The 22,443-nt window shown below is 47.4% G+C and overlaps 3 protein-coding genes across 3 annotated transcripts in view; 1 reads left to right on the top strand and 2 right to left on the bottom strand.

Annotated features, from left to right (window-relative positions):
• Positions 1-4,367, bottom strand: part of frmd4a (FERM domain containing 4A) — a 44,588-nt gene extending 40,221 nt beyond the window's left edge. The window contains exon 1 of the mRNA XM_047033273.1: positions 3,923-4,367. Coding sequence (XP_046889229.1) covers positions 3,923-3,967 — 45 coding nt within the window. The 5' untranslated portion in view covers positions 3,968-4,367. The remainder of the gene's footprint in view (positions 1-3,922) is intronic.
• Positions 4,368-8,795: 4,428 nt separating this feature from the next.
• LOC124476845 (inosine-5'-monophosphate dehydrogenase 1a) lies at positions 8,796-14,701 on the top strand. Its single transcript, XM_047034244.1, has 15 exons — positions 8,796-8,863; positions 9,727-9,825; positions 10,334-10,382; positions 11,311-11,412; positions 11,504-11,578; positions 11,670-11,876; positions 11,979-12,066; positions 12,163-12,362; positions 12,518-12,608; positions 12,748-12,843; positions 12,983-13,126; positions 13,272-13,416; positions 13,788-13,931; positions 14,016-14,099; positions 14,604-14,701. The coding sequence occupies exons 2-15, from the start codon at positions 9,728-9,730 to the stop codon at positions 14,623-14,625; spliced, it is 1,545 nt and encodes a 514-aa protein (XP_046890200.1). The 5' UTR covers positions 8,796-8,863; position 9,727; the 3' UTR covers positions 14,626-14,701.
• Positions 14,702-17,067: 2,366 nt separating this feature from the next.
• Positions 17,068-20,929, bottom strand: prrt4a (proline rich transmembrane protein 4a). Its single transcript, XM_047033533.1, has 2 exons — positions 20,845-20,929; positions 17,068-19,315 (listed from the first exon to the last, which is right to left on the bottom strand). The coding sequence occupies exons 1-2, from the start codon at positions 20,927-20,929 to the stop codon at positions 17,187-17,189; spliced, it is 2,214 nt and encodes a 737-aa protein (XP_046889489.1). The 3' UTR covers positions 17,068-17,186.
• Positions 20,930-22,443: the final 1,514 nt, after the last annotated feature.

Below are 22,443 nucleotides of genomic sequence, written 5' to 3'. Positions count from 1 at the left end.
ATGGTGTGTTTGTGTTTTAGGTCTAGAGAGTAGGACTCCTGGTGCATAAAAATGTATGACTCAGTGGTCCTTCTCAAACAAGTATTAATAATTGGGGCAGGTTACAGTGTTCAGCCGACCTCACTCGAGCCGTCTGCTGAGCCCATGTAATAAAATACACATCCATCATGAAATGCAGCAGCATTCAAGCATACCCCAATGATCTTGTTTTTGTACGACAGCTTCCATTATTACATGAGGACAGATTTGACTGTAGAGGAGGGGAGAGAGAGGAGACAGAAACAAAGAGAGAAAAGAGAGAGAGATGTTGTCTATGCAACCTTTACCTACCACAAAAAGTATTTCCCCCCAAAATAATCTGTGGGCAGATGTTATTCTTACACGCAGGCTGAGAGTGAGGGAGATATGACACACATACAGATCAGAAAGAAAGAGGTCAAGCAAGGGAAAACAAATAGAAAATGGTTTATGAGTGGCTTTTTACATTTTACACATTTAGCAGACGCTCTTATCCAGAGCGACTTTCAGTAAGTACAGGGACATTCCCCCCAAGGCAAGTAGGGTGAAGTGCCTTGCCCAAGGACACAACGTAATGGCACGGCCAGAAATCGAACCGGCAACCTTCAGATTACTTGCCCGATTCCCTAACCGCTCAGCCACCTGACTCCCTTTTAGCAAGTCGGGTCAATCGGATGTTTCGTTGATGATCGTATATCTCTCTTTCTGAGTGCCTGTGAGAACCAGAGAGCTTGTGTCTATCAGGCGTGGCCACGTGTCATCTGTCAAGATTTGCTGTGGCCTGTGCGGCTCGTTTGCTCTGCTGTCTGTGTTGGGATATTAAAAGCAGTTCCTGTAATTACTGCTGTAGATAATCACTGCTTCGCCTAAATGATTAATACACAGTGGAAGCATCATCAATTTTTATTTTCTCTCTCTCCCTCACATACAGACACACACACACACACACACATACAGAAACTCACACTCTTCAACTGCATAAACTTACATCAATAATTAAGCAAGGTTTCAGTTCTGAACATGACAGGGTGAATGCAAATTGTTTTAAGGGTAAGTACATGTAATTTAATGTGTCTTGTGGTGAAAGATCTGATAATAATGTCAATCAATTAGCTTGTTTCTTTACTAAAGTTAAATGTGTGTACTCCAGTGATTATACCAAGAAGATACTCTTACCCTAGTGAACAATAAATCTCAGTTTTTTTTTTCCTAATAATTGATGTTTGATCAGGCTGGTATGACACTTAACATTACTTGATTCATACATTGTTAATGGTGTTCAGAGATAGGATGCTAGTTGTACAGTATGTTTAAGTGCACTTCCTGTTACTTGCAAAGAAAACAACAGTATTTTGACATAACTGTAAGTTGTTTGGACTGACATAGCTTATGTATTTGATGGTTATAACGATTTGAGTGCTAGCAGAGAGCATCCATGCTTCATTAGCTGATCTGACAGTCAGCAGGAGCAGGACTGTCAGTTGAGACAGTAAGGGCTCTTGTTAGGGAACGCCCTGCATGCTAATGCTAATGATGGTGTAAAATGGAGTCAGGGGTCTCACTGGGGCTGTTCATCAGCGATATACAGTGGGCTAGGCTCATTCGTATTCTCTCACTTCACAGCGAAAATTAATATTATATACACACACTCATAACGCACTCTAGGAATGTCTCATCTCAAACTCATTTACCTGTGAAATAGATCTGTCTTTTCTCTCACCCTTCTTACCTTCCACTCCCTTGTTCAGCCCCTTTCTATTGATCTCTTTTTTCCTTTCCTTTCCCACCTCCTCTCTATCCCTCTCTCCATCCATACCAAACAACCTTTTTGCCCGGCTCCTGCCAATCAATCTCTTTTTCTATTGTTCACAATTTCCCCCACATTTACAACAATCCTGTTGCCCAGCCCCTCTTCTCACTTCACTCTCCACCCCTCCTTCTCCCTGTCCCTCCCTTCTCCGTATGTTTCTGCTCTCTCGTGTGTGCCCCCCCCCCCCCCCTGCTCCTTCAGCCCAAGCCCATAGCGTGTTGCATGGCCTATTGCCATAGTAACAGACAGCATGACAGGTGGAGATAGCAGGTAGGGCAGTGATGCGTAAGGCCCGCTGGGACACAGGGGACACCATCTCCGCTGAATGAGTATGAGCAGAGCACACTCTCCCGGCCTGAGTGACCCTCCATGTTGAGTGGACCGTTTGGAATGTTCCAGCCTCCAGGGTGTTTTATCGCTTTGTGGTACTTTATGTGGCATGTTTAATTTTTCCCCCCAGGGAAAACGGTTGACGGATGGACGCATACAAAAATTTACGGCCACGCATGTTGCTTGTGTACATCCCATATGTTGCACTGACTGTCAAAAAATCAATCAATCAATCAATTCTGATACTGCTCTGTGGTCACACAGCCAGCTAACGGCCATTGCTCCACATTTGACGTGTTTCATGCCACCTCAAGTGAGATTTGCATAGATTTTTGCAAGAAGTCACTGAGTAGATGAGTTTGTCGAGAGAGGTCTCTACATCAGCGATGTCTTACTTTTCGTATTTAGTTTCCAAAACCATAACTCTATTTAGACCATCGATTCAATCAAGCACATGTATTTATAGAGCACTATGTTAATTAGGAAGGCAATTAATTGTATAAATGTTCAGGTTGAGTGTCGCGTGAGAGTTTACGTCACTCGTGTCTACTGTATGCAAAACTGGATTACCCATAGTCCTATTATTAGGTAGACCCAGCATTAAATCTGTTTAAAGATGGTGTTCCGTTAGTTTGTACGGTAAGTGCTCAGTGGCACATTGAGGCTATGGATGCATTAGTGGAGATTGCAGTGCCACCGAACAAAGACTCGCTGGCACAACGTCTGTAGCGCCTATGGGACATGACATTACAAAACAAAAAACGTGTTAATTTTCTAAAGCAGATCAGTTATAAATAAAACTCATTGCCAACTAGCATGTCATTCATTGGCACATGGAATTATTCTACCCACATGAGCCAGTTTAATTGACTTCCATAAATTACGTGAGCAATACAAAATCCTTTAAATGTTGCCAAGAGAGTTAGATTGGAGTAACTGTGTGTACTTGGGGGTGTTAGAATAGACCCCTGTGGGTCCAGTCTGTGGTTACAACATCTTGGCCCACGTTTAAAAAGAATCAAATGATGTAGTAATAATCTCAAAATACACAGGAAACTGAATATCACTGTGACTGGGAAACAAATGTATCCATTCCTCTTTTGCCTGCTCGAATCCCCTTCACCTCCAGTATTCTGACCTGCTTCAGACTACTGCAGCATGCTAATTCAACACAGACAGCACGTCCAATACTGTATTGGACATGCTAACAAGACGCACACATACATGCCAACATATTGTGGTCAGCTGGTACAGAGTAAATGCAGCGGCATTTGATTCCATGCAGCCGTGATACAGATGAACAAACGCACCATGTTCACTCTGCCCAGTCACCAGGTTCCTCTGCATGTCTGACTATTCCACTGCAGAACCATCCCATTGTTCACCACAGTCCACTCATCCTCTAGCGATGAATCAAGCTTGCATTGTGTGGGATAGAGAGGTGGACACACCAGGAGAGGAAAGGTAGATAAAGGAGGAGCGACCATACTCTTTACCTCCAGTTGGGAGGTGACAGGACACCTCCTGCAGTACTGGTTTAGAAATAGTCCAGAAGATATAGAGGAGATAGAGATGGAAAAAAAAGAGAGTGAGATGAGAGTGAGAGAGAAAGAGGAGGACATTGAGAAAGACAGAAAGGGACTGAGAGAGAAAGAGAGAGAGAGAGAGAGAGAGAGAGAGAGAGAGAGAGAGAGAGAGAGAGAGAGAGAGAGAGAGAGAAAATGACTGATTAATGGAGTAAGAGAGAATATAAGGAACACTCACCATGAGAAGACAGACAGCAGATTCAGGCATGAGTTGGATTGCCATGTTGACGACTTGCTGAAGATACCCCCCCCTCTTCTTTACTTCCCGTCCGCTTCCTCGTCCTCAAAGACTCCGAGATGTCAGGCTGCTTTGTGTGGACCCTCGTGGTAACACGCCCCCACCCCCTCCGTCCAAGTGTCTGTTAGTCCTTCCTTTCTCTCCCCCCCTAAACAGATGTGCCCGCTCGTCTTTAATCTCCCCAGCACCTCTCTCAAGACCCTCCCCAGTCTCCAATGTCTGTCAGACGACTCTGAGCCGGTCACTTCCACTCTTGCTACCTCTCTTTGATCTCGGTGTAACTAAGACGCCCACCGCCTCTCCACTTTTAATGCACACACATGCCGTAGACTCCCCTTACCCAGACCCACTGAGACACCAAACCTCCGCAAAAAGCACCCACCTCCCTCCCCTCTCCTGTCCTGGTCCGAAACAAAAAAGACAGTAAGGCTGAGAGTCTCCTCTCTCTCCCCTCACTTCTCCGCTCCAGTCCCTTTGCTCTGGTCTCAGTCCCCCTACTCTTTCACTAGGCTCTGCTCTCTCTCTCTGGCTCTCTCTGCTCCCGAAGTCCAGGTCCCCAGGCTCGGAGTGCTCCTTGCGGCAGCCCCTCACACGGACATCCAGGCTGCTGCTGCAGTGGAGACGGTGGACTCACTGGTTTACAGTCACTCTGATCCCTTCTTCACATGCAAAGCATGACACCGGGAGAGAAAAAAGAAGAAAAAGAAAAAAGAAAAGCGAGTGGAAAGAAAGAGAGGAAGAGAGAAAGGCGCAGAGAGTGAGCATACGGTTACAAGAGAGATAGAGAGAGAGATGGAGCAGGAACCAGAGTGTCACTGGTGAGAGATTTTCCTGCTGAGCAGAGAAGGAATGAGGATGGGAGGGGGAGAGCGGGAGACAGAACGAGGGAGAGAACGAGGGAGAGAGAGAGAGTGCAGACCGCGCCTTTCGATGCAGACGGAGGAGATCAAACGCTGCAAAGGAGCCTGGCAGGTGAGTAAACACAACTCACTTCATAAAAGGTGTGTGTGTGTGTCTGTGTGTGTGTGTGTGTGTGTGTGTGTGAGCACATGGCTGATAAATAATTCAGACAGAAACCATACCAGCCTTGCTTTGTTCTGTGAGTGTCTGTGTGTCTGTGAGAGAGAGTGTTGGTGGGGGGGACGGGGACTATTTAGGGGATGCGTGTGGTTGTGAAAAAGGTATAGGTAGTCTACATTATCCATAGGGAATAAATATGACAGACCAATTATTTATGTGTTAACATTAACGACTACCAAGCAAGCTGACAATCAAATCAGTATGTCATATATTAATGTAGCTAAAAATGGTTAGCTAGCCTAACTAATGTTTCTGCTCAAATGCTTAGATAGCTAGCTAGTGATAGCTAGCGACTTTTACCGTATGAGTTACTAGATAAACCTTACCTTCATAATTGTTGATGTTGCTCGAAACATAACATTTAAACCCCTTTTCTTTCTTGCTTGAAGGACATCAACCTAGAATCCGATGTACATCGTTAATTGTCATTTTGGGAAGATAACCCCAAAAACTGCATTGTGTGTTCAAGAACTAGCTATAAAGTAACTGCTAGCTACCGGATGTTGTTAACCTGGCTTTTGCAATATGCGTAAGTAATGCATGGGGGTATCAAAGAGTATGGAAGACTTCTCCCAAACAATATACTGTTGCTTCTTATACTCTTTGGGGGTATGCAAGTTAACGCTGAAATGTCAGTTGGGCTACCGTCAACGTGCCAAAGTAACATAGGTTGATGATGAATTAAATGCAACATTTAATAAAAAAATGTGTAAGAATTTTCATAATAATTTACCAACGTGATATATAAATATTTTTTTCACATTTTAGTAATTGGCGGTCCACCTGCATTACCTTGCAGATAGTGCACACATACATAAACACACATTTAAAAAAATTATATGTTGTTCACACATGTATGTATGGTAAACAAACATTTAAAACAATTATATTTTGTTTACACATGTATGTATGATTTTCTGCAGCACTCTGGATGCTGTTACTTAGGTAACAGAGCTCTCAAATCGGAGTTTTCTGCCGAGTTGATCTCGAGTTATACAAAGTTAAATGCTACCTACCAGCTCATCATCATAAACATCACCAACAGCCTCCCATCCGTCTCCCAGATGTTTGCACCCAAACGTTGGTGGTATGGTAAACTCACGCCAAAATGGAGAGCCCTGCTTTGGTAGGTGGAGTATTTAGACATTAGCGAAAGTGCTCACCATGAGATTATCTGTTTCTCTCAGGGCTAATTGGACCCATGCTGGGAGATGAAGCCTGATGACATCAATGCCAAAAACAACATTGAGTGCATGGACTCAAGTTCAAGTCTAAATAAAAGGCAGAGGAAAGTAAAAATGTGTGTGGTGTGTTTATGTGGATCTCTGTGAGCACGCATGGTATGTAATTCTCCTGAACTACATCGCCATCTAGTGGTTCCTAATGGTGCATACACATTACTTCAAGTAAAGTATTTTATTTGCGTGCTTGCTATCTGCAAGGCATACTATTGTTATATCATTTATATATTGAGGATTCCTCCTTCAGGAGGAATATTTATCAAGAGTATGAGAATGTGTGAAGACGTAGAATAGATTTTTCTGTTCAGATAAATAATTGTATCAAGGATACATAATTGGGGATCCTAAAACAGCAGTCATACACTTGAATGCTTTTGAAATATGGGCCATTGCGTGTACCTGTGTGCGAGGCCTTAGTTATGTGGTCTGCGGTTTGCTTGTGGATGCAACAGCAGGTGGCATGGTCTGCGGTCCCATTGTGCTGAAGGGGCAGTCTAGAAGAGTAAAACTGTCAAGTGGTTCCACAGGCTTTTTCCTACAGCACAGGAACATGAATAGACAGTGAGCCACACATCACCTCTACCACTTAGTCTGAAGTCTGGAAGATGTAACGAGAACCTTATTTCATTCAATACTTTCACTCTCAATATTCTGAAGTGTAAGCAAGACGCCACAACGTTGTATAATCTTTAGGCTATATGCAGTTTTCATGAATAAAAAAATTGCCTGTACATAATTTTTTTAAGGTAAAGAAATGTAATTTGTGTGTTTGTCCTTCAGTACAGTATAGCCCTCACATGTTAACATGTGACTAATTAAGAGAAGAAAGAAGAAGACACTGTATAGCCACCTACTGGTGGCAGAAGAGATGGCGAAGAGAGGTTTATGGGGCCTTTGTGTGCTGCAGTCTATGGTGAGAGGAAAGGATGTGAGAAAGAGTGTGAGAAAGCCAGGGAGGCAGACAAAGAAAGAGAGACAGAAAGAGAGAGGGGGGAGAGGGAGAGAGAGACTGGGTAAGTAGGTAAGAGGCTTTTCTCTTCAATCCCCCAGTAACTGTCACTAGCAGTCAGTCAGTCACCTGCAGATGATGTTGTTGAGGGCATCCCTAGCAACAGAGCCTCAGTTGCCCTCAGTCAGCCTCAGTCGGTGTTTCAAACATCAGACACACACTCTCCAAGCAGTTGTACTGACTGTTAATCTGACATGTCACAACCTCCTACGGACATTTTATTTATTCATTTTAAAGTTGGTCAAGTTTGTCCGACAATATTTTGCAATTAACCAAAACCAAAACACATGATGAATACCAAAAACGAACACACAGCTGCACTGGTGTACCTCTATAGAAACATACTTGATAAACACACACGCGCTCCAATGGAAGATGTTCTACTTCAAATGGTATCCTGGGATTTGACATTTGTTTGTCGCTTTCAGTTTGGTTTCCTTGAACACGCACAGCAGACACACACACACACTGACACAAAACACACTCACACAAACACATATGCCCTCACACAAACACACACACACACATACGCAGACTGCACCATGGTAATACCAAATGTGCAGCACATGATAAAGTTACCTTGGCCCCGCCCTCCTGTACTCCATCCGCACTAGGCCCCCCTTCTCGTGTTTTAATTCCCCCAATCCTCTTTGAGGGAGTGACGTGTGCTGCTGTCAGAAACAGAGTTAAGCTCAGCCAGTTCTAACTGAGGAGACTGGAGACACACGCTGTCTTCTCTGTCTCAGGAGTTTACAGTAGCCTGTCTTACCCACACCTCTGGTTCATCTGACCTAGCACTGCAGGTCCCCAGGAGGGCTGACACCCCCCCGGCTCCCTCTACACTCTCCCTCCTCCAGGGCTTCGACACCAAGCCGACTAGGGAACATCCAACAGACGCATCTCCTCATCTTGCTCTAAATCTCCAGAGTCCCCCTAGCCCTTGTTTCCCCACCCCTCTCTCTGTGTCTCTCTCTCTCTCTCTCTCTCTCTCTCTCTGTGTGTTTCTCTGTCTCTCACTGACAGAACTCTGGAAGTGCTTGCAGACAGGGAGGCAGGCAAGGGGACACACCAAATACGGCCACAGATTGTGTCCTCTGGAGGACCCGGGTCAGGTGTAAGGAACCTGTTCCTTACGACTAGCGACGTGTCGGAGGTTGTGTGTTTGTTCGAACCCTTCTGGACTGCTGTGATCTGCTTGGGGAACCTACAGGGGAAGAAGGCACTTCCGGAGGAGATTGGGTTGGCGTGCGAGTGTGAGCGTGCGTCTGAGGCAACAGTGACCGTGGAGGCAGGAGCCCTGGATTTCCCCGAGATGGAGGGTCATGGTTATGACCGCTTTGGGGATGGGGAGAGGGACACCTACCAGATTGACTATCGCAGGATCGTGGGAGATATGGAGCCATCCCGGCCCCGCCTCTCGCTCCGTGATGGAGAGCACCCCCACCCCCCGTATGGACCTTTCCCTCACTCCAACCCCCATGGGCATGGGCATGAGACGGCAGCACAAAGATACAACGCTACTCGTGTCCAGGCGGGATATGAACCTGAGAGGTCAGTCTTGAAGGAACAAACACACACACACAGCAGACAAACCCAGCAACCGACACTCACTCACACACACTCACAGACACACACACACAGACACACACTCACTCACACACACTCACAGACACACACACACAAAAAAAGTTCAACCCACACAAACGTGCTATGTTTTGGTCAGAGCAGTCTGGCACTAGACACTGTTGAGCTAAATCCAGTCATCAAGCTAATCAATTACGCTTTTGCTTGTGAGTTTGTGTTTCTGTCGAGTAAGCAGTCACTTCCTGAGTAAGTCAACTGGTGGACGTCTTTCAGCTTGTGTTTTCACTCTTCGCTGATGTTGGCTGGCCTCTTATTAAAGCCCCTGAGCTGCTACCAAGACACAGTGACGTAACCAAATCTGCTTACCTGGCCTATGGTTGTCACTTCCTGTCACAGAGAAGTTTCCATTCGCCTGGCTACGTTTTTATAAATTTGTTGCTCACATTACTCACAGGTGGTTATAGTGTCACAGACCAACAGGGAGTGTATTTACAAACACTTTCCTCAGGTGCATCTTTAGTGCCAGACTGAAAGTTATTTTGCGAAGTAACCATAGTGTATTACATTTGCACGAAACATGAACCGTAAAAGAGTAATGTGGGCTGCAAGGTGGTACATGTTGGACTGTGTGTTGTAGTAATGGGGACATGACCATATCAGTTTCATAAGCAGGAGCTTATGTGAGGATATGTGACAGAGCGGGATTAACAATGCATCATAGCCATAATCTTTATATTTAAAACTACAAATCCTGGTTGAAAACGACAAGCCCTATGTGTGTGTGTGTGTGTGTATGTGTGTGTGTGTGTGTGTATTGACCGTGTGTACAGCATGGCAGACTACCTGATCAGCGGGGGGACAGGGTACGTACCGGAGGATGGACTGACAGCGCAACAACTTTTTGCCATCGGTGACGGACTCACATACAAGTAAGGTCCCTGTTTAAAGCCTCATGTTCTGATGTGTTGTGCCATGTGAAGTTTTCCAGTGAACATTCACTGTGAAAGCTGTGAGCCATCGGCTTGCTCTTACAGAGAGGATTATTGTGGGAAGGTCAACTTTGTTAGAGTGATGCCCATATGTAATGTGTACCCAGGACGATGTCACATGGTGCTGGTGCATCTTCTCGACTGGAAAGGCTTTCAGGGTGGAAGATGTGGGGGCGTGGGCGAATTGGTTTTGCAGACTAGGTTGAGTGGATGCAGGATAAACGGTTTTGTAATGGCTGAGGTCACGTGTGAACAGATAGGGGATGTGAGAAGGAAACCATCCAGTCCTTTCTCGGAAAAGATTACCACTGCTGATGACTGCTTTGTCTGAAGTCGACCTGTTGACTTTGTTGTTGTTGTTGATTGGAGTCGATTGTCTCTGTGATTGTAGTTTTCTTGTGGTTTCTTTTCCTGCTGCATCTCTGTCCTCTGCTCTTCCCTCTCACAGTGACTTCCTGATCCTTCCTGGGTTCATAGACTTCACATCAGATGAAGTAGTGAGTATCCCTGGCTGTGTTTGGGACATCATTGTTTTTGGTCTGTGTGTTATGGTCGCTCTGGACCCCATGCTCAGCCTCTCTGAAGACTGTGTCCTTTTTCCCAGCTGACTCATGTGTGAAGACCTGTCCTGCTGGCCAATTTATACTGACAGAACCATGACATTTGATTTGGTTCAAGGGGACCCAGGCGTGTGTGTGCGTGTGTGTATGCATGCGTGTGTGTGTGTGTGCGTGTGTGTATGCATGCGTGTGTGTGTGTGCGTGTGTGTATACATGCGTGTGTGTGTAAGCATCAACCAGCTTTTTCTTTGAGCATGTTCACACATGCATTCAGGATTAAATCTCGTCCTCTGAGACTTACATACATAACAGTGTGTGTGTGTGCGTGTGTGTCTGATTGTTGCATTGTGACTCAGCCCTTTTAAGAAACTTTAACATATTCTTACATATTCCACAACAATTGATGCAATTTCCTAATTACTGGATTTAGAGCTTTTCAACCTACATTTCAATTTGCTCTCTTTTTTTATTGTAGTCTTGTGATCTCTACAGGGATTGTTAATTTCCTGCTGAGGTTACAGGGCTCGTACCGTCTGCTAAGCAACGCACACCTGCGTCGCCTAACAATTCTCAGACACAAATGATGCTAAGCTAGCTCATTGCATACGCAGACTGACTGGTGGCTTGTCACACTCATAACTGAGTGTGACATAACTGATGACATCAGTAGGTCCCTTTTTACTAATATCCACACGCTTTGGGAATTACCACAGCAAAATGCATAAAGAGGTGTTTGTCTGCTGTATGTTCATAGGCCACGACAGGATCAAAACAAATCATTTCCCACAGAGGCACTATGTGTTCAATTCTGCAGATCAACAACACAGATCTGGTTGTGTTTGTGTGTCCCACGTGTCATCACCAGGATCTGACCTCAGCCCTGACCAAGAAGATCACCCTGAAGACCCCCCTGATCTCCTCCCCCATGGACACTGTCACAGAGTCCTCTATGGCCATTGCTATGGCAGTGAGTACTGTTTTTCATCAATGGGTCTTTGTTGGTACCTGTTGTTTAAATGAAAGCCTTTTTTTTATTGTTTCCGTTGGTTGTTTCTCAGCTCATGGGCGGGATTGGAATCATCCATCATAACTGTACCGCTGAGTTCCAGGCTAACGAGGTCCGCAGGGTCAAGGTGAGGGAGGTTCATTCAGCCCCTTTGTTGTCGAAATGAGCTGCTGCGTTTCTGCACGGTTTGACCTGTTTGTTTGTTTTTTGGTTGTCAGAAATTTGAGCAGGGCTTCATCACAGACCCAGTGGTGATGAGTCCTCGTCACACGGTAGGGGATGTGTTCGAGGCCAAGGTACGCCACGGCTTTTCCGGTATCCCCGTTACTGAGACGGGGAAGATGGGCAGCAAGCTGGTGGGTATCATCACCTCGAGAGACATCGACTTCTTGTCCGAGAAGGACCACGATAGACCTCTGGAGGAGGTGAGTTCAGGCCTGTGTGAGTGCGTGAGTTTGGTCAAAATGTAGTCACTAAATATCACTGATGATGTGAACCATGTTTGTGATTGAACTATTTTGTTCCAGGCAATGACCAAGAGGGAAGATTTAGTGGTTGCACCGGCTGGTGTTACATTGAAAGAGGCTAACGATATCCTGCAGCGCAGTAAGAAAGGTAGCTGGCACCCAGGTCACAACTCCACTGTCATATCCTCCAGGTCAGGTGATGAAGATTTGGTTCCTGAGCCTGCTGTGTGTGTGTGATTGACAGGTAAGCTGCCCATCGTCAACGACAGCGATGAGCTGGTGGCCATCATCGCCAGGACAGACCTGAAGAAGAACAGAGACTACCCCCTGGCCTCCAAAGACTCACGCAAGCAGCTGTTGTGCGGTGCGGCCATCGGCACCAGGGAGGACGACAAGTATCGCCTGGAACTGCTCATGCAAGCCGGGGTTGACGTGATCGTTCTGGTGGGTCTGGTTCTCATAAACCTGGGGTGAGGTTGTGGTTGACATGCAGATGAGCCCGCTCCGGGAGAACCTCACGATGCTCCTCCAAGATGAAGGTGGCGGTGTTTAGCTTCAGCAGGTCCATGACCAGCTGTGCACTGCTCTGCTTTTCTCAGGACTCGTCACAAGGGAACTCAGTCTATCAGATCAACCTGATCAACTACATCAAACAGAAGTACCCAGAGCTGCAGGTGGTGGGAGGGAACGGTCAGTCTCCCCCAAGCCCCGCCCCCTCGCTCCCCATCGTCTTACCCCCCCCCCCCCCCTCCGCCATCCCTTCTCTTCTGCTTGTCCTGTGTGTCACTGTGGTTGCCGACCCCCCACTGTCTCTCTGTTCTTTGCGCAGTGGTGACTGCCGCCCAGGCCAAGAACCTGATCGATGCCGGCGTAGACGCCCTCAGAGTGGGCATGGGCTGTGGCTCCATCTGCATCACCCAGGAAGGTATGAGACGAGGCGGAGGGGTGAGGAAAGAGAGTCAAAGAGGTGAAACGGGGGTACGGAGACGCGGCTTGTACGATGCCGAGCCGAGCCGGGCCGTGGGGGGACTGATGGCGTCGTGTTCCTTGTCGTCCCGACACAGTGATGGCCTGCGGACGTCCCCAGGGCACGTCGGTGTACAAGGTGGCCGAGTACGCCCGCCGTTTTGGTGTGCCCGTCATCGCGGACGGAGGAATTCAGACTGTTGGGCACGTGGTGAAAGCTCTGGCCCTCGGAGCATCTACAGGTGTGTGTGTTTTTGTTTCCGCATGTATGTGTGTGTGTGTGAGATAGAGAGAGTGACGGAGTAAGCGGGAATGTACGGATGAGAGAGGCGAAGCTGTGATCCGGCCTCCTTCCGCCTTGCACTTCCCTTTTCTTCCCTCCTCCAGTGATGATGGGGTCGTTGCTGGCGGCAACCACCGAGGCTCCTGGGGAATATTTCTTTTCGGATGGCGTGCGCCTGAAGAAGTACCGTGGCATGGGCTCCTTGGATGCCATGGAGAAGAACAGCAACAGTCAGAAGCGTTACTTCAGGTAGAAACTGGGAGGTCAGATGGTTGAGCGGTTCGGGAATTCGGCTATTTATTGGTTAGGTTGCCGGTTTGATTCCCGGCCATGCAAAATGACATTGTGTCCTTGGGCAAGGCACTTCAGGCTACTTGCATCGGGGGGAATGTCCCTGTACTTACTGTACTGTCGCTGTGGTGCGTCTGCTAAATGACTAAATTACATGGAGAGGGGTGTGGTGGGGTAGGGATAGGGGAATTTGAGAGGTGGAGGAAGGGAGGGGTGGAGAGGAAGATTCTCTACAGTAACACCTAGGCATGCTGTTGTACACCTAAAGTGTTCTATGCTTGGGTAGTGTGCGTTAGCAGTTTTTCTCTGCCTATGTTGTGTGTGATTAGTGAAGGGGACAAGGTGAAGGTAGCACAGGGTGTGTCGGGCTCGGTCCAGGACAAAGGCTCCATCCACAAGTTTGCCCCATACCTCATCGCTGGAATTCAACATGGCTGTCAAGACATAGGAGCTAAGAGCCTGTCCATACTGCGGTAAGACTGTGTGTGTGTGTGTGTTTATGTCTGGGTGTCAGTATGAGTGATAGAGTTGCACTGATGTGTGCGGTCCTCTCCCAGGTCTATGATGTACTCCGGGGAGCTGAAGTTTGAAAAGAGGACCATGTCTGCCCAGGTGGAAGGAGGAGTCCACGGGCTCCACTCGTAAGTCTGACTCACGCTCCGGCGTCCCTTCGCCATCCTGCGCTCTGTGTGATCAGCGATCCACCCTGTGGCCTGTGTCTCTCCTTGTCTGTGTCCTGTCATCCGCTTGGCATGTCTGCTGCTTGTCGTTTCCATGAGGACGGGGTCTCTGTTGGTAGAAGCGACACCTCAGCCAGTTGCCTCTTAGTATGATGTCAAGTAATCCAGTATAATGATGGTGTCCTCTGTAATGCTATTGCAGTTTGTGCAGACGTGGGGTAAAACTTCAGCTTTGAGTGGCCATGATCCCCCCCTGCCTGTTATGTACAAGTCTTCAGCTATAAATTCAACATCAACATGTCTTGTCTTCTCTCTTCTCCATATCATGCACACTTTATAGATATTCTTTTTTGCCATGTAAGTACACCATGTACTCCTATCTGCTTCATTCTGCTACAGCCTATTTGATATTTACAGTTGTCATAGCCAGATACTGCGATCTGATGTATACGTGTTGTCCTGCAGTTACGAGAAGCGACTATACTGAGGCAGGAAGTAAGGCCAGCGCGCGGGGGGCCCCTAATGTGCCCGCTCCTACAACAATGAAGAATAATGGACACCACTGACCAAACTACCACCACCTGATGGTTCAACCAACTGCTCTCTCTTCTATCTTTGGTGTTTTATAGTATTACACGTGCACACACACACCTGCACGCACGCATGCACACACACACACACAGTGCTCTATGAGAGATTGTTCCTGTGTGTGGTTGCCTGTACTGGCACATTGCAGAGAGCCAGTCATGTACAGCAAGAGGGACTGTCTGTGTGAATGGAGAACCTGTTCAGTCTGCCCCATGAACCTGGGAGTTGTATGAGCCAGATGAACAGCTGTTCTTAAACAGCCTCTGCTTGTTTAGTTTGGGTCACACACATCCCCCCTCCGCACCCCACCCCTCTTCTCCCAGCCCCAATCCCCTGAGAACTTCAGCCCTGTACAATTGTGGGACAGTGATGCCATGCTTTGTCGCTGTCCACTAGGACAGCTGTGCACAACTCTGGATAGCCTTGCACTGTGAGCTAGGTCTCAACTGTGCCTAGAGGTAGTCTTGTTTATGAAGGTATAGCAGAGATCTCTAAAAGAGACAGTAGAGCTTAGGAGATCAAAGCTAGGCATTAGCCTTAAAATCAGGGACATGTTAAACCAGAGCGCCTTACAACAGAAAGGTATATTCTACATACTATTAGTCAACGTCTGTTATCTTATTCTTCAATCATATGGCAGTGTTGGGAATAAGTGGCAGAATGTGGTTTGTTGACCTATTAGTTTATCCTGAAATTGTATACTGTAACATATCATTGTGGGTGTTAGAAACATGTTGTGTGCATTGAACTCACTAACGTTTAAGGAATAGGAAATGAAAAAATAAACATTTATGATATAATTATCTGTTTGATCTGAATTTCCAGTTTTTTCTTTGTTGGATACATTGCATATCATTTAAAGCCAACTTCACTCTCAGGCTTTTAAATCTTAAATACAACATCCTTGTAAAGAGGAATAGGTTGGTTAAACTAGTACTTCCATGCTGTGTGTTTTGATAAAGCTTCCATGTTAATGGGACCTTTATGTTTTCAACAGAAAATCTCAAAAATAAATTAAAGTTATATGAAGCTAAAAACTGGATTATGATATTTCTATAAAGATCAGGGAGTGACACCTTTAGCACCGTCAAAGAACATTACAAAGCAGCCTAAACTAGATTCTAAGCGATTACAAAGCACTGCTGAACAGCAGCAAACAGATCTCAAGCATTACGTTACAAGAATAATTGAGTTTGTTGGAAATGTAGACTTTTGAGTAAAAACACTCACAAAGCAGGCAAATTCACCTTTGACCTTTGAGTTTGTACTTTAAGTGCACATTTTTATTTGAGTTACCAGTGTACAGAACTGTTAAATAAAAACAGTGGTTTTACACTTAAGCATTCTATATTTATTCTTAACGACATATCCATTATGTCCCCTTTTGTATAGGATTTACGAGACCATTTTAAATCTCAATGTAGCGTATTATTTACAGAGCATTTTGTATGGCATCAAACGGGCACAGCAGCAGTATGCATGTTTTACGAAAGCAATTAGAAAATAACCTGATTTGTTTTAACAACAACACAGATAATCAAATCTGCACATCATAACAGCAGTATACATACCACTGGATGTATTCCATATTGTAAAGATAGAAGTACTTGCAGAAATTTGGCAGTTCAATCCAGTACACTATTTTCAATGGCATAATGCCCATGTTTTTCCAGTAGATGTCACTAGAGCATCACTTGTGTTACAGAAAGCAGTCTGTGCAGCTTCAACTGACTGCAGAGAGGATTGGGAACAAGCCCCCACGCCTTGCTCCTCAGCTGTGTGTCATCATTGAGGAAAAGACCCAAAGGGATCTTGGGGTTACTGCATTTCTGTTTTGGCACCCAACTCGTCCCGGTAATTTTATTCTATAAAATCTATTCAATAAAATTCTATATATTCAAGTCAAAATATCCCAAAACATCCCCCACATAAATCCCGGCCTTATTGCAAGTGTTTCATTTGTTGTAATTTTATGCTATTAGGTTGTCAGCTTTGGTTTGCTTCACTAATGTTGTTGTGTTGTGCACCTCAGGGCCAACTTGGTAGTGTCTAAAGTACCCTGCCTTGAATGTGCTTGCTGGGAACACAACTCAGTCGGAGTTTGAGAGCATCAGTATGGAATCTATGGACATAAAATGGTGCCAATGGCTTTAATGTATACGTCTCTAAAAGGATTTATATGACTGGTGATCAATAGAAAGAAAGTCAAATGGGGACAAACCTTCAACATCAAATGATGTTTCAGTTACAAATCCAACATTTAATTTTGCAGACTCACAATCGATCTCGATTGTTTGTTTTTGGAACTAGCTAGCACTACTATAACATGATTAGGCTTGTCTCAAGTTTCACTGAGGCATTTCATCCACCGCATTAATAAATATTTATGAGAAAATCCCCATCTTTTCACCAGAAAGAGCGTAAAATTGGCAAATGTTATAACCATTTAAATCTAACTTCCTATAGGTCAATAGTATCACTACACACACTAAGAGAGTCTATCTGTCTACACACGTTGATGAACTCTGCCTGGACAGCCAGGTCTCGCTCCAGCTGCCTGCTCTCACTCAGGTGCTCCGTCCCCGCAAGTCTGCCCTCCCCCTGGCTGTACTGGGAGGCCGAGCTCAGGGTGCGGTAGCGTCTGTGGTGCGGCATGTGGGGGATGGACCGTGGCAGGCTGCTCTGGGGGAGGTGCTGCCCCCTGGTGGCTCGGGGGCAGAAACGACTCTTCACTTTATCAATGGGACTAGAACACAGTCCCTGGGATGAGCTGCTCAGAGAAACCTGGCCCACAGAGCTGGCATTACTTCTCTTCCATCCACAGGGGTCAGGGGATCCCGGAGTTCTGTCGTGGTCTGGCTGAGAGAGCCGCGACCGGGACATGGAGTCATCCTGGTCCACGTCTCCACAGGAGGAGGTACGGTAGAGGGGACTACTGGCTGAGTGGGAGCCTGGGTATGAGTCTCCCTGGCTGGGGGAGGTTAGTGAGAGGCTGGAGGAGGCATGGAACAGCCTAGGAGGGCTGAAAAGACCATGGGGGAAGAGAGTTTCACTGAACAGGGCTTGGTCTATGCTGCGGGACAGGTTTATGGGAGAAGGAGGACGCAGGTCCACAGTAGAGTCACTGTAAAGAGTGGCACTGTCCAGGGAGAAGTGCCAATCAACCCCATCTCTGGGTCTTCCTGGGGGGCTCGGAGGGTTGGGGAGGAGTGGGGGTATGGAGCTCCTGGTGTGGCTGGGATTGGAGGGCAAGCCTGGCCCATTCTGAGGGGGGTCCGCCAGCGAGTAGAGAGGCAGGTTTTCTGACGGGCTCTTAGTGATGACCTCACAGACCACCAGCTTGTCCTGCTGGGACGGGGACCAAGGGTAGTGTGGGGGGAGGGTGGGGGACTTGTTCTCCGCCCGAGGAGAGTGATTGGGCCCCGTGGAGGTGGAGACACAGGGCAGTCGCGACCAGGACCCCGGTCGAGGGTTCGATGTAGTCCTGGAGGAAGAGCTAGTGTGACATAAAAGAGGCTGTGCCCCAATGAGCGACAGGGACAGACACACCCCCACCTCGCAGAGTCTGCAGCCCATCTGATAGCCCCACCAGGGCCAGGGCTGGAACCCCGCCCCCGCACTGACCCCACCCAGTCCCAGGGCATGCAGTATCCCATACAGCTGCAGCCCTCCGCACCCCATCAAACAGAGGGCAGCCCCCACCCCCGCCCCCGCCGCCTTACCCCACTCCCCCACCTCCGCAAATGGACACCTAGCGGGTGGGCCAATCTCGGGAGACCCCCCTTCCTCGCCGGTGTCCCTCAGCTGGTAGATGTGCGTGTTGTCGGCCCGAACGTGGCAGTAGAAGAGGAGGTAGGAGCAGGAGAGGAGGAGGCACAGGGACACAAACAGGCCCTGGGGGAGCAGGAGCAGGGCAGGGAGGCTGGGGAGGAGCTGCAGGAGGCCCACACAGCCCAGGGAGGCGCCAAAGTGAAGCAGGGAGAGGCCGAGCAACAGACAGGGCCGGGGCGGGGTCGACAGGGGGGCAGAGAGGGAGAAACGGAGGGAGAGGCGCATGCGCGAACGCTGAGAAAGGAGGATGAAGGAGAGAGAGAAGGCAGAGGTGAGGCAGGCTAGCGGGAGCTCAGACAGAAGAAGAGAGCCCAGGAGAGGAAGGCGGTCCTGGTGACTGTAGGCGTCATAGAGGAGAGAAAAAGCTCGGACTCCCCCAGTGGCCAGGAGGAGCAGGTGCAGGACGGTGAAATAGGGGCTGCCGGCGGGGCAACGCAGGGGCAAGCCTAACAAGCAGAGGACAGAGATCAAACCGAACCCAGCGAACACAGAAGCCAAGCCATAGACGTGTGCCTCCCAGGCCAGTCCCCATGTGGCCATGGCAGAGTTCCAATCAGAATACAGAGGCACAAAGAGAGGAGGGATCAAAACCAGAGAAGGACGCAGGGGTTGCTTGGAGGTGATGTCGTCTGGGTCCGCTGGGTTCAAGGGTTGACCAGACGTGTTGCTGGGTGGGGTAAGGGAGCTCACGTTCCAGTCAGGTGAAACAGATGTTTCATTGGTTTCCGGGTCCCACCACTCTTCATTTGAAGTTCTACCTGTGAAACCGAGACAAAGATGGTGGAAATGTGTGTGAGATTATGACCTAAGTAGAAAACAGAAGACCCATGAGAATGACCGAGTGTTTCAGTGTGAATACTTCCAATAACAGCTAAGCCACCTAACATTCAGCCTGATCTCTGCTCATGTGTTTATCTCCACAAGTCCATCTAACCAACTCTGCTTTCCGCCAGTGTTTATCTTAAATATCTTATATTTTCATGAACTGGGCAATCAGCATGCTCTGATAGATTGTTGGATTGTTAGATACATGATCGGCATGGCAACGAATTGCCATCAGTAATGTGGTTGATTGATTCATGTTTCCTCCAGTTGGCGCTGATTGGATGGCCCTTATCCCACTATCTGTCTGGATAATAAAGTTTTCACACACTTTCACAAGGTAAAGAGGACGGATTGGTGGAGTGTCCTAAAACTATTACCATGCACGCATGCATGCCATTGAATATGAAGGCAAGAAAGATGAAGAAAGAGAGACTGAAGTGTATGACATGAGTTGATCCATTATAGAACAACTGGCTTGGAACTGGGAATCTCTAACTGGGTCAAACAGAGAGTGTGTAGAGGGACAGAGAGAGAGGGGGGAAGGGGAGTGTATGGATAGATTAGGTTGTATTGACTTTTTTGCTGCACTGAACAATTTTTAATTCTACACTATTTCTAACGTTGCATGATGTTTTGCATGTGTGCTAACGTATTTCATTGTAGCAAATCATCCTTGCGTAATAGATGTATACAAATACCCATGGCAGACCCCATACCTAAGTTTAGTGTGTTTATATTTGAGTCTGTGTGTGTGTGTATAAGCATTTGTGTTCTGGTTGGTGAAGTGGGGGAAGGGGGGTATGACAGACAGACAGACAGACAGACAGACTGTCTGACTGTCAGAGGTGGGAGATCATCTAACCCAGTTTTGTCATGTAGTTCACCCCCCTCAGACCTCTTCAACCCTGCGTGCCTCTGAATGTACCTCTCATCCTACTTCTAGAATCACATGTCAGGCCATCATATGTGTGCTTTTATTACACCGTCTGACAGGGCATGGGAGAGGACCGCAGTACACTACATAGAACAAGAACTGTAACTGCTTCCTGTTATGTAGGGCACAGGAGGAGCTGTGAGGAAGAGATGGGGAGACAGAAAAAAGAGATGAAGAGAAAAGGGAAAGGGAGCTATACAGGTGAAAAGGGGGGGATAGAGAGAGGAGATCCTGGTAACTGTATTGCAAACTGCTCTATGAATGTAAAACAGTTGTAATTGCCAGCAGAATACATATCACACACACTGCAGTACAAAACAGCACACTAGCTCTGTGGTGTTCACTGCTATTTTCCAGAAGCCAACCTCAAACAGAAACAAGACAAGCTCTGCGGTTTCCATAAAAAGCATCAAAGAAGCATCGTCCATCATTTAAAGATGTGGAGGGGGGGGGGGGGGGGAGAGGTTGTTAAACTGGGCCAGTGCTTCCACAGATGGGGGAGGGGAGTGGTGGTGGAGAGTACCATACCTTTATCTTTCCCCGTGCTGTTACTGCCCGTGTTTGAGAAGTCCTTCGTAAAGTTCAGGAATCCCTTTCCAGTGTCCTCTACCATGGGTGCTGACGCCCCCGGCTCTTCTGTTAGGCTGTCTGATTGGTCAACAGGTGGTTTAGCCTTGTCTGTCGTTGGAGGGGTAAGGAGGAGGGGCTTGGAGGGGGCAGGGGTGGGCAGGCCTTCCCTTGACACTCCAGTTGGTGGTAAAGGGGAGGAGTTTGAGTTTGGGGTGCTACCTGTCTGGACCAGGCTGGAAGGAAGGAGGGATGAAGAACTACCGGTAACCTCTCTCTGCAAGACTGGGAGAGTCCAAGGGTTTTGTCCTAATATGCCTGTGGTATTCCTCTTAGTTGTCCCACGTCCGGGTGCTTGAGTAAAGTGGGGTTGCCTGTCCCTGGATAAAGTCCCTGGTGGAGGATGGGAATCTGTCTGTGAGATCATACTTTTGTCTGTGGAACCAGGGATTTCTGGTGGTCTTTCACCAGGAAAGGAACTAGTTGGCCTCTCTGAGATATCTGCCATATCAGCATATTCACCAATAATTCCTCTGAACTCATCTGTGGCATCCTTCCAGATAAAATCCTCTGAGGTTGGTGTCAACCAACCAATAGGCACTGGCAGAAAGTCCACCATTTTGGTTCTCACTGGGAGAACTACAGAAGCCTGCGTGGGCCACACTAGGGGGTTTAACATTCCGGCAAGATTGTCTTCCTCTGCATCAGTGATTTGCAGTGGTGTGTCCGTGGCGTCCTCTCTAGTGAGGGCCAGAGCAGGGTGGGCGAGGGAGAGCAGAAGAGACCATGTCCACAGGGCAGTCATGGTGGAGAAGCTGGACACGACACTGAACAGTTACATGTTGTGTGTGGATGTCATTTTCCTATTACATGGTGGCCTCAGGTCCTGAGCATGTCTGGTTCAGCTCATCTGCGGGTGGAAAAAAAACAACAGAGATCAGGAATTTGTCCACTTATGCCCAACAATGCTACAATGTTCCAATACCTCTCAAATATACAACTATATGCATGTTTTGTCTTGCAAAACACACACACACACAGCAGGCTAGAATTCAGCAATGCATGGTAAATCATTCATTTCTCCCATCTTCTGTCCTCTCTCTCTCTTTCTTTTTTACTGGTCTGTTTGAGAGCTCCTCCTGTCTCATAAATGCCCCCACATTGCCGCATTCTGCTGTCTCTCTCTCTCTCTCTCACATGCCGCTGTGCACATTGCTGCTGTTATTCTCGGTAGTGCTCTGTTCTCTTGTACTCACTGTGGAAAGCGTCGCTCCGTCTCCATGGGACCTCAGGCACATGAGACAAACTCCCACCAGTCCAGCACTGCCGCTGCAAAGACCCAGCCGCACCTTTGAGCCTCGATCCAACCTCCTCCTCTTCTCAGCAGCAGGGTAACAGTCCTACTGAGTATCTCCCACCTCTCTCTCTCTCTCTCTCTCTCTCTCTCTCTCTCTCTCGACGTCTCTCTCCTGCTCCGTTTCTCTTTCTCCTTACACCTCACTGAGCAAATTATTTATCAGAAAGGGGAGAGGGCTGGTGTTATGGGATGGTTCAAAAAAA

This window comes from Hypomesus transpacificus, chromosome 14 (genome assembly GCF_021917145.1).
Source record: "Hypomesus transpacificus isolate Combined female chromosome 14, fHypTra1, whole genome shotgun sequence".
Lineage (NCBI taxonomy): Eukaryota > Metazoa > Chordata > Actinopteri > Osmeriformes > Osmeridae > Hypomesus > Hypomesus transpacificus.
This window is presented reverse-complemented; position numbering and strand designations above follow the sequence as displayed.